General features: G+C 39.5%; 2 protein-coding genes across 2 annotated transcripts in view; one reads left to right on the top strand and one right to left on the bottom strand.

Annotated features, from left to right (window-relative positions):
- Positions 1-2,096: 2,096 nt before the first annotated feature.
- Positions 2,097-7,937, bottom strand: LOC138026825 (uncharacterized). The gene is made up of 5 exons (XM_068874280.1): positions 6,313-7,937; positions 5,578-5,710; positions 4,412-4,548; positions 3,763-3,940; positions 2,097-2,895 (listed from the first exon to the last, which is right to left on the bottom strand). Exons 1-5 carry the CDS (start codon positions 7,639-7,641, stop codon positions 2,636-2,638), a joined length of 2,037 nt encoding a protein of 678 aa, XP_068730381.1. The 5' UTR covers positions 7,642-7,937; the 3' UTR covers positions 2,097-2,635.
- A 3,852-nt stretch (positions 7,938-11,789) lies between these two features.
- The window catches only part of LOC138026158 (kelch-like protein 3), a 4,030-nt gene continuing 2,043 nt past the window's right edge, over positions 11,790-13,776 (top strand). Inside the window, exon 1 of the mRNA XM_068873373.1 lies at positions 11,790-13,776. This exon is cut by the window's right edge and continues 2,043 nt beyond it. Coding sequence (XP_068729474.1) covers positions 11,877-13,718 — 1,842 coding nt within the window. The 5' untranslated portion in view covers positions 11,790-11,876 and the 3' untranslated portion in view covers positions 13,719-13,776.

The raw sequence follows: 13,776 nt of genomic DNA, 5'->3' as shown, positions 1-13,776 counted from the left end.
GTGGTTTATTCGTTCGGTGTCCGCTTCATTATATTCGGTGTTCACTCCATTATATTCGGTGCTTACTTCATTATATTCGGTGCTTAAATCAGTATATTGGGTGGTCATTTTATTATACTGGGTGGTTTATTCGTTCGGTGTTCACTTCATTATCTTCGGTGTTCACTTCAGTATATTCGGTGCTTACTTCATTATATTCGGTCCAAAGTTCGTTATGATCGTCACCAGGCTCCGCTATTGACGGTAATAACCCCACAAAGCAATTCTGCGATTTCCCGCGTATTTTTGAATCTGAAAATGGCGGAAAAGACTCCAATGGCCTCCATTCTGAAGCGACAAAACTTGAGTAATCTAACGGAGGTATTTGAAAAGGAGAAAATCACACCTGATGTAGTTCCACTGTTATCTGCAAGCGAAATGAAGCAGCTGGGTGTAAGTAATAGTTCTGACATGATGAGCTTGCGAATGGAATGTTCTATCTACGGAAAACGAAAGCCTCGAAGAAATCGTTTAGGATCTGGAGCTCCAGAATTCAACATACCAAAGTCAATACTAGAGAATCATCTAGAGGAGGGTTTCAAGATCAAGGAAATTGCCAGTATGTTGTCTGTCTCGGAGAGCACAATTTATCGCCGAATGCAAAGCTACGGACTGAGCTCTCAGGATTTCAGTGATGTTTCAGATGAAGAGCTTGATAACCATATAACAGAACTGTCTAAGGACTTTCCATTTTGTGGGGAAGGAATGCTTAAATTTCTTCTCCAAGAAAGAGGCATTAAAGTGCAAAGAATGCGACTTCGAGATAGCATCCATCGCGTAGATGAAGAAGGAGTACGCGAAAGAAAGAAGGGTAGGTTGCAGCGAAGGGTCTACAATGTGAAGGGTCCCAACCACTTGTGGCATATAGACACAAACCATAAACTTGTAAGGTGGAATTTTATAATCATCGGTGGAATTGATGGCTATAGCCGATTGCCTGTAATGTTAGAATGCAGAGACAATAATAAGTCAGATACTATTCTGGCTTGTTTCTTGGGAGCAGTTGAAAAATTTGGTTTACCCAGCAGAATTCGAACCGATCAGGGTAGTGAAAATGTGGGCATAGTCGACTACATGATATCAAGAAGAGGGACAGATAGGGGTAGTGCTATCACAGGTAAGAGCACCCACAATCAACGCATTGAGAGACTTTGGAGGGATGTCTACCAGGGCGTTCTTGCACTCTACTACAAGTTATTCTACTTCATGGAGGATGAGGGGATATTGGACCCATTGGATGATGTTCACTTGGTTGCTCTCCACCACGTTTACCGGGCCAAAATTCAAGAGAAGTTAGACATTTGGAACAAAGCTTGGTCACAGCACAGAATGCGAACTACGAGGTCGTCACCAATAAGAATGTGGGTAGCAGGTCAACTTCAAAACCCAGTTGGACTAGAATTGCGAAGTGAGCTCATCCCTCACTATGGGGTTGAAGGCTTTATTAGTGAAGGTGGTGACGACGGTTCTGGGAGGCCTATCTTTGACGCCCTCTCATTTCAGTTGAGCAACGACTGTAGACAGGAACTGAACCATGAAATTGCATCGACATGGACATCATCTAACTTTGGAATTGAAGTGTACCTGAAAGCTCTTCATATCGTCAGTCAGTCAGTGCTGTCTCAAAGGAATGCAAATGAGTCACCCCCAGAAATTTAACTAAAGTATGCGAGGACGAAACCATATGACTAAGGCAGGATTAAAAGCTATTAACCTCGATAGAGCATTGCATCAGAAATACATGTTCCTGTTCAGTGTTGTTGTGAACTAGAAAGCACCACCTCTATGAAAAATGAAAGGACTGTATTTAAAAAACCGGTTTGAAGGGTTAATAATCAATATTCACTCTCTTGTCAATAGTTGTAGATGCGTTAAGTTGCAGTAGTTTGTACATGTAAGATATCAAAAAGGAGTTCATGACAGGTTATTTACACTACATATCACTATAAAGGAGGGAGCCCATGTAACAACAAAAGTTGCGTTCGAGTGCCGGGTTCTGGTAGGACCCCTTGGAATGGCCAACTTAAACTAGGTTTTTGTTAATGAATTACACTAAATACTGAAAAAAAACATCAACTTTATTTTGCTTTTAACATTATTTGTATTGTAGTACTCTCTGAAGTGACTTCAAAATGTGAACTTTGTCTAACTTTGTTTAAATTATGTGAATTTTGTGTCCTTTATACTGCCAAACTGGAAGTAGGTGACCCACCTTCACTCACAAGAAAAAGCAATGAATTATGCCAAGATGAACCTACCAAGTTAAAAGGCTTGATAAAACGGTAAGAAATGCTGACCCTGTGCCATCGGTACAAATATTTCATGAACTGAAGTTGAAGTTAAAGCATAAATTTCTAGACTCAAATATGTCAAAGGGTGTGAACTGGGCATTTCTTGTTTTCACTTGGAACTGTGATTCTTGGAGTGGCAGTCATGGTTAAGCAATCATCGGGTAAACAACAATAACAGCAAGGTTTTAGAAAAGTCAAAAAAATGATTACAGGTTTCAACCACTAAATCATTCGCAGCCAAAAATAATGTCTTCCCTTGACAAATGACAACAGTAAGATAAAACAAGCCACAAAGTACAAGAATGTTACACATTGCCAAAATAGCTATTTAGAAATGCACAGTCATATAAATCAAATAGCTTCTCGTCAGGTGGAATACTGATCTCAAGTGTGGGTGATGGCAATATCATGGCATTAATACAGGTGTTAGCTATTGGTAGAAAGGACTGTACTGCTGCAGTAAAGAGCAGCGAGGGATGCAATTTAAATCCCAAGAGGGGCTCTTCATCTGACCCCGTTGCAAACCACAATACATGGGCCAGAGTCACTCTCTTCCTCCTTCCACCTGTTAAAACAAGCAAATGACAAAAAATTCAATTCATTTTACTTACAATGTTTATAGCTGAAAGAAAGAAACGAAAACACAAACAAGGAGAGTAAACAAAACCTTACACAAACATTAATATTGGTAGTATGCATTGTTTTTAAAATACATACATGTACAGCACATGTACACCCTTTGTGATGTAATTGAAGATAACCAATCCCATCCTGTCTCTCAACTAGACATTGTAAGATAAATTTTACCAAAAATGTATGCATTACTTAGAGGACGAGACATCAATAATTTTGATCTTTCCCCTTACCATCACAAAGGTTAGAAAATATTTACCAAAAAGCAATAAAGATAGCATGTTAAAACCGACCACAATTGTAGCATCCAAGATAATCACAAGAGACTACAAACAATTCGCAAGTAACACAGATTTTAGTTGATACTACTAAGTATTATTCTCCAATAGTTTCTCTACAGAACCATTAGGGCACATGATTCCATATTCAATAATGACACAGCATGGAACAAGGGAAGGCCTCACTATTGATATTGTGGCAAGTGCAATGATTGAAACTGAAAGAGAAGTCGAAGGATTATCTTGCAGCTTTTCATAGGCTCTTTCCCTCTGTATTTCATGTCAGAACCTTCCATTAATAACCTTACTTGAAACCATTGGCAAGTTTATTGATAGGTTATTATTATTATTATTATTATTATTATTATTATTATTATTATTATTATTATTCTACTGATAAACTTGACTTGAACCCATGATTGTAGGATTGTGCTACACTTGCCTACTGGCCAAAGAATATTCCAGTTGAGACTATGTACCTTACAACTGTTGTAAACACCAGTACATGAGGTAGTACTTACTTTGTACCTCTCTCAGGTATCTACAGAAAGCACTATACACAATTCCTTCAAAGCGCCTTTGGTTTGATCCATCTTCAGCAAATATTGGCTTTAAAAGGTTTGTAAGTTTCTTGATGGTAAGTTTGGCTGCTGGGCTTGGTCTGAAAATGTGGACAAGGAGTGGCAACTGTTTGCAGACCTGTAAATGTTGAATTTAAAATCTGTTGCTGTTGACTTTAGAAAAATGTAACCTTGCATCACTGTGAAAGAAAGAACTTTTCCTAATTTTTCATACAAATAAAATGTACATCCTTTGTTAACTGCACATGTATCAAAGGACACAAATGAACTGAACTGAATACAAGCCTGTTTACTAATCATCTATGCACTGATTTAGAGAACACAAAAGTAATGACTGATCATCACAGCAACATTCATGTCATTAAGAATTTCAAAATCCCCTTAAAATTTTTTTTTCTTCTCAACACACAATAACCTCACCAAAAAATATTTTTCTGAGATTTCATGTTGTCCTCTTACTAATGTAACAATTTCATAACTACTGTACAAAGTGAAACTTAGTTGCATTTCATAGGTCAGAACAAATTCAATACAGTTCATCATGTCCAACAACAGCATTTTACAGTGAACATGTGAAGCTGGACCATACCATACATATTCCTAATTTGTCCAATCCTTTCTGTAAATTACTATAAGCTGCTGAGGATTGAATGCTGTTAAATATGTTTTCCAGCTGATCTTCTGAAAAAAACTGGGGGACCTTTCCATTCTGAACGATGCTTAGACCTAAAAATCAGTTTAAGCTTTCATTAGGAGATGTTTCATGTCATAACATCAATTTTATTAAACTGTATCATGACTGACATGAAGTACATACACAACTCTCAAATAGCATAGAAACGTCACGTTGTGTAGATGTAAAATAATTGAAATTACGTATAACTATTAAGCTCATCGATACCAAATTACTAGCAATAATTACATTTGGAGTAAATCAAAATACATTAACATTGCAGACAGATGCAGATAAATAAAATCACTCAAATGACTTAAGTACACTACGCAAAACACTAACGAAAGCAACATAGTGGAGGCACTAATTACAGAAAAAGCTATGTAAAATACACATTAATTGTAGATAATAGGCTACTGTGGGTGCTTCACTATAATCCTCTTCACCTTCTAGGGCTCAAAATAAAGCTCTGCGTATTGACTTATGTAACGCTAGTTTGGGCAAGTTACATACTTGCGAAAGGGAGGCAATTCCATACTTTTGCACCAAAGCAAAGAAAACAATTCAGCTGTTGATTCAGAAGTGAAAATTCAATGTGATATTTGCCACAAGAGGAAGCCCTTGTATTGTACCATGTACCAAGTTACACTTAAGAAATCTTTCAGAGGTTGCTTCAGTTGCGGAACTATTTGATAAACACATGAAGTGTGATACATCTTCAAAGAAAAGTAGTTGAATGGTTAGTATTTTCAAAGAGATAAAAAAAGGAATGACATGCGTTCGTGGATTCAGAAAATCATACGCAATACACGCTTTTGAAGCAGCAGTAATTTATTCTGGTGGGTTTTTGCGGCCTGAACCCAGGCAGTCAAACCATATGTCAAAGGAAATACTACTATAACCAAAAATACTGTTTTACTATTGTAAATACTGTTTATAACGAAGTAACCCTAACGCAGCATACATCCCAGGTCAGTGAAAGAACTTGGTGGTCAAGGCTTAATGACACACTAAGGGCATTGGAATGGGGATCACAGACAAAAATAATTACACTTCTAATCAGTGTGAGTTTTATTACCCACCAATTATCACTCCAACAATATAATAATCATCTGCAAGAAGTTCACGAATGCCATTGTCAAAATACTTTTCTTTAATTGCTGTGAGTATGAGCCGGAAGAACTCTCTCCTCGGGCCCCCATAGTCACGTGCTTTCTAGAGAAATAACAGATATTTAGTACTTGTTGCTGAAAAACATTCTAATCTGAATGTAATAAAGGGGTGATAATTGTAGTCAAGTGGTAGAATTACCTGAGGAATACACTGCAGTATTTGACTACACTGACCAGTTTTTTTGTGTGAGAGATTTGACACATGTTAACATCATGATGTGAGTATTTTGTACAACTCCTGCCAATAACAAACTAACAGTAGGAATAAAAAGCACAGCTATTTAAGCAGCAATGCAAAGGTAAGCACAAAACAACGAGGAACACTTGAATCAACACTTCAAATACACAGCAATGAACATTACTAACAAAATATTCCTTATTTGCTTTTTTCAACAATCACATAATACAGTTCATTTTGGGGGGTACTTGCATTAAAACAATGGATATTCAGTTCACTGAAGCATGATACAGTCCCAAGGGCAAATAACTTGTATTGTTGTTATGTAAACCCCCGTCCTCCCCCCCCCCCCCCCAAAAAAAAAAAAAAATACTGCCTTGTGGGATGGTGAAAATAGTAAATTGGAGAGATTACTGCAGGCATTAAGGTGTTGCTTACAAAAAACCTTACAGAAAGAATCAACTTGCCTCCCCATAAAAAGAAACCTCCAACGTGAGGCGAAGGTTTTCCAGAGCCCCTATTTCCTCAAATGCTGTTTCAAGTAGATTCATTCTGTCTACATTAATGTAGTTTGTCTCCCCCTCTAAGACTTCACTGTCAGATTCTAATTCCAATTTCCTGCCAGTAACAATGACTTGCTGCATACATCGGAGAACTTCCACGGGGTTGTGTACATTGTTTGTGCGGCAAAAGGTTACAACCTTTCCAACAGCAGTATCAATGTTATCTTGTTTCTCTTCAAGTACAGGTACAGGTGAGTCAGAAACTTCAATGACTGGGTTTGCTTCCTGTATTTGTTGTGGAGCTTGGGACATCCCAGGATTCACTGACGATTCACTTCCAGAGTCAGCATTTGCTGTGCCTTCTACAATGCACCCAGTTATGCCATTGTCACCCTCTGAGTCTGAACCACTATTAAATCCAACTGTACACATGTAAAAAGAGTGTGTTCTGAGTTCACTCATTGGGAATTCTTTGTTGCAAGCCATGCATTTCTCTTTTACTTCACAAGAATTCTGCGGCAAAAGAGATTTAGTGGACAGATCTTTTTGAATTGGTCTCAAGTAAATTTTGGATTGCCCTCCTAAATTACTTCTTATTTCTTTGGCAGCCCAGGAGCACTTAAGAGGTGTTAAATCCCGGCAATTTGGTAGGCAATGTAGCATCTCAAATCCTCCTGCTTCACGTAACTGAGGAAACCCCTTCACATCACCTACATCGTCCTTTTCACTCGAGACAAGCTTCTCATACACTGCACTTGCATCATCATCTAAGAGTAGCTTGATCTTTTTTACTCCTAAGCCAGCTTTGTGCAAAGTTTGTTTCTCAACAGCTGATGGTGTTTTGCACTGATACCTATCTGCAAGGCACACAAAGTGAACAGTCCAAGTTCGTAGATAAGGATGTTTCTTGCTTCTACTTTTAGACTGCGACCGAGGACCCCTAGGATTGAAAAGACGCATTCGTTCCTCCAGTACAGCGTCAGCTAAAGGTACAACGCCGTTTCTGCTTGTTGAGGCGCTTCCAACACTTCGAGAGCCAAACGATGACCTGCTACTGTTCCCTTCGTCTTCTTTACAAAGTTCACGCAATCGAACTCGATCTCCAATCGCAGTTACACCAAGTCGTTCTATTTCCTCATCACTCATCGACTGTACTATCGAAGGAACGATTCTTTCTCGTCGAAATACTGCAGCCAGCGTTTCAAGGCTTAGTTCCGTCAAGATGTCATCCATTTTTTCGCGCTTCCACAAAGCAAAATACGGAATGTTTTTTGGGAGCCTGGTGACGATCATAACGAACTTTGGACCGAATATAATGAAGTAAGCACCGAATATACTGAAGTGAACACCGAAGATAATGAAGTGAACACCGAACGAATAAACCACCCAGTATAATAAAATGACCACCCAATATACTGATTTAAGCACCGAATATAATGAAGTAAGCACCGAATATAATGGAGTGAACACCGAATATAATGAAGCGGACACCGAACGAATAAACCACCCAATATAATAGAATGACTACCGAATATAATGAAGTAAGCACCGATTATAATGACGTAAGCACCGAATATAATGAAGTAAGCACCGAATATAATAAAGTAAGCACCGAATATAATGACGTAAGCACCGAATATAATGAAGTAAGCACCGAATATAATGAAGTAAGCACCGATTATAATGATTTAAGCACCGAATATAACGTAGTAAGCACTGGATATAATGATTTAAGCGCCGATTATAAGGAAGTAAGCACCGAATATAAGGACGTAAGCACCGAGTATCATGACCAAAAGTATCATAAGACAGTTCTGGCGTTCCATACAAATCACCACGTGCGATAGTTCGTCAAAGTGAGGCAAAACGTAACCAAGCGCCTCAAAGCGAGGCAAAAGTGTGTCGACGAAAATGCAATCTCGAAAAAACTTCCCTTACAACACAAATTAGGAGTTGCGTTCTCGTACCTCGAACGCAATAAGAAAACAACATTGTTAATTGCTGTAGTTGCACACACCTTAGATTTGGGTCCTTCCGGAAGGCAAATGGCTTGGATTTGGTTCAGCTCAGGTTTTATGTTACCCTTGGGCATGCGGTTAAACAGTAAAGGACTCCCCTTAGGGTAAAATATAATTAGATATGAGTTCACTGACCTTGCAAACTATAAACAGAGAAGAGAACGATGATAACTTACCAATTTCGTAGCTTACAGTGTGAAGGGCAAACCCATGAAATTAAAGAAAGAAATACAGTGATGCTCGAAACCCTGCTATGTTACCTCCGGCTTGCTACAAGTATAGGAGTGAAATTAGCCGAGCGTATCAGAGGTCAACTCAGAGCACTGCAGTTAACTAAGTTATGATGTATGATTGATGGCCAAGCCTCCTCAGGGAGCAGATACAATGATACAATGAGATACAATGATTTTTCTATTAGTCTCTCCCCAACGGGGCTTTTCAGGACTAATTTTACAATACTTTGTTGGGGACTTTAGCCAGACTGCTTGTTACGCAGTTTACAATTAATTTTATGAAAGTGAAAGATGCCCCCGTCCAGCTTAGGTTTGACCACAACACCGGGGACTACGTCCCCTACTCTTATCTAACAGTGAGTGGGTTCTTTAACGTCCCGTACTATTTAATATTCCAAAAAGGGTTATGAGACGGGACCTCCGGTTTACAGTCCTTATTCGAGAATACTTGAAAGTCTAACCATTTGAAGATGTAATTACAGAGGCAGCACATTCCCCTCAGCTATTTTAAGACCCTGAGTGTTGGTCCGGCCGGAATTGAACTCACGACCTCCCGCATGACAGCCCGATGCTCAACCAACTGAGCCACCGGTGCAGGCGGCCGTACTTTCCAGTTCAGGAACTGTCATGCGAAGTCCTTTTGTTCTTTTTTATGTATCCATGGAAAATAACCCTTGGGCAAGATTCGGTCTATGCAAAGCGGTTACACACAAAAGCGTCCTTACCCGCGAGCATAAGCTATTTACCCATGGGTAAAAGGGCTAGTGTAACCACAGCTATTGTTAAAAAGAAACGTCCCTAAGTGTTAGAGTAAATTACCTCTTTAGACTGCAGTTTACGTGTCTTTTACCTTTATTTATACTACTCACAAAAACAAAAAACAAATGAGCAAAATGCAGACTTTCTTAACTGATCCACAGCCTTGGGTATTGTTACTAGTATGTTCTTAAAATGTTGGTTTATCACAGATCTAAACGTTCGTATAGAAAGGATTCTTAAACAAAGAGTGCATTGCTGAAAGAACTAATTGTAATGCATCATTGGTCCACAAGTCTGACAGTAAGTCTCGGAAAGCGAGGACCTCAGTCCATCTCCATCCGCACGTCACTCACCCTCGCTCTACGACGGCGAAAGAGAGAAAATGGTTTCAATGCGGAAATATTGTCTCAGGTAATAAAACTTTATCATCATTTTTTGGTTATCTTTTAATTTGAAGACCTTCGCTACCATTTTACAGATTCACTGAAAAATAGTCATATTCCCCTTGAAACTAAGGTAATTCGTGAAGCACACTGCATATGACAGGATAGGACTCAGCTCAGTCATAACTCTTTGCAGATTGTCTCCAAAACAAAGGCGATATGCACATGACTTCCTTAAAGCACTGAAATAAGTAGATGAAACTTCTAATAGCTACTATATTCAACAAAATGGTGATCTATCATATTTTAACCCATTTCTCTTTGGGTAGTTTTTCAAATTAAACATTGATGACCATTTCCTCTGAAACAAAAGATAAAAACGATTTGCCTCTTGTTTTAAACTTCACCCAGACATTTAGGGGAAATAAAGTCTTTCTTAAACAATGCAATTCTATTTCATTATTGAAAGGGTTAAATTTTGATAGCAAATGACATGTGATGCAGTCATGGTTGATTTTCCCCGAGATGCTAGTTAAAAGACGTTCGTGTCAAAACCGTTGTCGTCGGGGGCGTTTCCTCTTTTTGTAAATTATTTCTAATGCCGTGAGCTAATGACACCTTGTGTCAGAAACTCAAGGAACTAACTATTTTTAAACGATAAAGAAAAAGTAGTGCAAAGCGGCAGACGTGTCAAATAGACCACAGCTCACATGATTTCGAAAAACAGAACTAAATGGCTTGGATTTCTTTTTTTTGTCAATATATACCTGCGGGTTCAAGTTCGCCGAGTTGCTCATGCAATAACTGAGGAAGGTGCCCTAACAAATTTTGAGCAAAATGTTAATTAAAGGTTAAAGAGTTGTTGAAGCCCTAAGAGTGAACAAAAGAAATGACTGAATAAATACTTGGTGAAATGTTTTACTGTCTGTGCTTTACAAGAGCCTCAATCTTCCGACATAGTGAGATGAGAACTTACTTATAGCTAGACAATAAAGCAACTCTTCGACTGAAACAAAATTACAACAGTATCAGTGTCATGGAGATTTCTGTGTATTTTTTAGTTTAGTTATACTACGTACAAATTGTAGCTTTCTTTACTTATTTCCAGGGGATAAAGTAGCTAGATTCCTTGGATTCTTGGTTGACCGTGCTTCTGTTCAACTTTGCGCCTTCCTTTTACCGGAGGATGAAAAGCTTAAGTTCGCAACTTGACGTGATTACGTCTTAGCAAACCGCCGAAGGTCTCAGTTAAGACCCTACAGCGACTGGCTGGTAACATATCTTCGTTTTGTATCCCAGTCCCTGCGGCTTTGCTCTACGATAAGGATATTTCCGATGCACCGCTTGCTTCGCTAGGTCTTCGCGTTTAGTTCGGGTGACGGGAGGTCTTAGGAAGGAAGTAGAACAATGGCGTTTCTTGGACTCTTGGGAGGGTTGTCTCCCTTGGCTTAATGAAAAACACATTGTGGTCAAGATTTCCTCTGATGCTTCGGATTTTGGATAGGGAGGCTCCATCCTGTCAGCGGGCATGCCGTCTTTTGAATTTCACGACTATTGGGTTGGCGATACTAGATCTCTTCCGATTGTTAAAGAAGCCTTCGCCTTTGTTAATACGTTACAAGCTGGTAAAACCCTCGTTACCAATGCGCGAGTGGATGCCCACACAGACAATTTGGCCTTTAATTTAGACAGTCTTGGGAGAAACAAGGCTGTGAGAATGCACAACTTACCGCCGGACACTCTCAAGAAGTTGCACGAGACAGCCTTCGCCTTCAACGCAGTTATTTCCCTATCTTCTGCCAACCCGACCGAAATAGACTGCAAATAAGCAGGCTCAGCTATAAATTCCCACCTATTGCCCATGCTTCTTACCACCGAAACGTTACCAATCCCGTACCACCTGGGGACTGTCTTTTGTCTTAAATCCCTTTACTTTCTCACCTAATCCCCATTTTGTTCCAGGGTGTAGGGCACTCATGCATTGCACAGCGGCAGAGCTTTTCCACGGGTAAAATGGGGAGAGAGGGAGAGAGACTGGGTTTGAGGTTGGTGATACCTTAATCAGAGTCACGTTCTGTATTTTCCTCTCTTTATGAACCAGTGCTAACTTTTTTTTTTCTTACCAACGCATTATCATGTCGCAAAGTTCTGCGAGTATCGACATGAAAGAATACGTAGGAGCAGTTGCATTCGAAATCGAAGACTTGAACACTTCCGCATCAAATTCCAATATGGCGGACCTTTCACAGCCAATGCTATCAGATCCAGCAAAACACTGTCAAGAACGTATCTATCGTCTGGATGCTCTGAGAAGAAAAGAGAGTTTTTTCGATGTAACAGTGTCAGTAAAAGACAAAGAGTTTAAAGCTCACAGACTCGTGTTAGGAGCAGCAAGCCCGTTTTTTCTTTCACTTCTGGTCAGCGACATGAGAGAGGGAAAGGAACAGTTCATCAGGATAGAACTTGAAGAAGCAACGGGGTCAGTCATGGAAGACGTTTTTAAATACATTTACACCGGTATAGCTGCAGTCACTAAGGATACCGCCCACGACTTAGTCGCAGCAGCAGATTATCTTCTTTTACCAGGTTTGAAAACTTTGGCTTGTGACTTTTTGGTGGGAAACATTACAACTGAAAACTGCATGTTCAATTATTACTTTGCCGACAAGTATCAGTGTTTGGAATTAATGGAGGAGTCCTGCGAGTTTATTAACTCAAATTTCAGTTCAGTCATGGAAACAGACGACTTCCTGAATCTCAATATTGAAAAAGTCATGAAATGGGTTTCCAGTGATGATGTCACTGTCACCTCTGAGGAAGAAATTTTTAAGGGAGTAGTAAAGTGGGTGACTCACAAGAAGAGTGAACGAGAAAGCAACTTTGCTGAATTGTTGAGTCAAGTCCGTCTGAAATCCATGTCTCATGACTTTCTCTTCAATGAATTGATCAATGAAGAACTGGTAGCAACAAACAAGGAGACTTTGAATTTTGTGTTGAGATCCATGAAGTGCATTGTTGATCCCTTCTGTGAAAATGCTGCCAAGCCACCCAGAAAGTGCTTAGAGAAATATATAGATGTGATTTTTGTGTGTGGTGGCAGGACAGCCTTATGCTATGTACCCCAGAAAGACATTTGGTATCATTTGCCAGACATGTTATTTGAACATCAAGATCATGCTGTTGTTCAATACAGAGATAAAGTTTGCATTTTCGGGGGACAGCGTGTTGGATCAGGAAAATCTCAAATTACAGAATACTTTCTTTCTTCCAAAATATCCCAGGGGACAGTTGAAACAGGACCTGCAATTTCTGGGAATTGTTGTTCTTCTTTATCGGTTTTAGATGGCTGCATCTTTGCATTATTTTGTAAGGCCATTATTCTCTATAAGATTGATGAGAATGTTTGCGAGCCCGTGGCTGATCCACCAACTCGTCGCCTTGGCTCTTGTTTAGTCAGTGATAAAAGACACCTTTACTTAGTAGGAGGATATACAGGTGTTTATTTGCGTCAAGCATCTAAAGCAGTGGAAAGGTTTGATCCTATTTCGGCCGCATGGGAGGAGGTTGCAGCTATGAATGAGGCAAGATATGATGCTTTTGGAGCAGCCATGAATGGCAAGATCTACATAGCAGGTGGCATAAATAAAAATAAGGCACTGAAGTCTTGTGAGGTATATGACCCATCAACTGATGAATGGCAAGTCATGAGTAACCTCAAGGTGTGTCGTCAAGCTGCAAACATGGTATGCATTCAGGAAGCCCTTTATGTGGTTGGTGGCTTCAAAGAGGAAAAATTGTCTTCAAGAGAGTTATCAGTGGAAGTGTTTCAGTTAGGAGCATGTGAATGGAAAAGTAAGTCCACTATACCCACTAACTTTGAAAATGAAAATCGTGAGGATCGAAAGAAAAAGATTCATCATAAGGCATGTCTTGCAGTGATCCACAAGAGTCTATTAGAAAAGCTGTGTAAGCTTTGACATTTCTCTAATGACTGCCTGACTGCATTCTTTCCAATGTTGCCACCTGGAGACATTT

This window comes from Montipora capricornis, chromosome 12 (genome assembly GCF_036669925.1).
Source record: "Montipora capricornis isolate CH-2021 chromosome 12, ASM3666992v2, whole genome shotgun sequence".
Classification (NCBI taxonomy): Eukaryota; Metazoa; Cnidaria; class Anthozoa; order Scleractinia; family Acroporidae; genus Montipora; species Montipora capricornis.
Note: the sequence above shows the minus strand (reverse complement) of the source record. Positions and strands in the feature narration are given on the sequence as shown.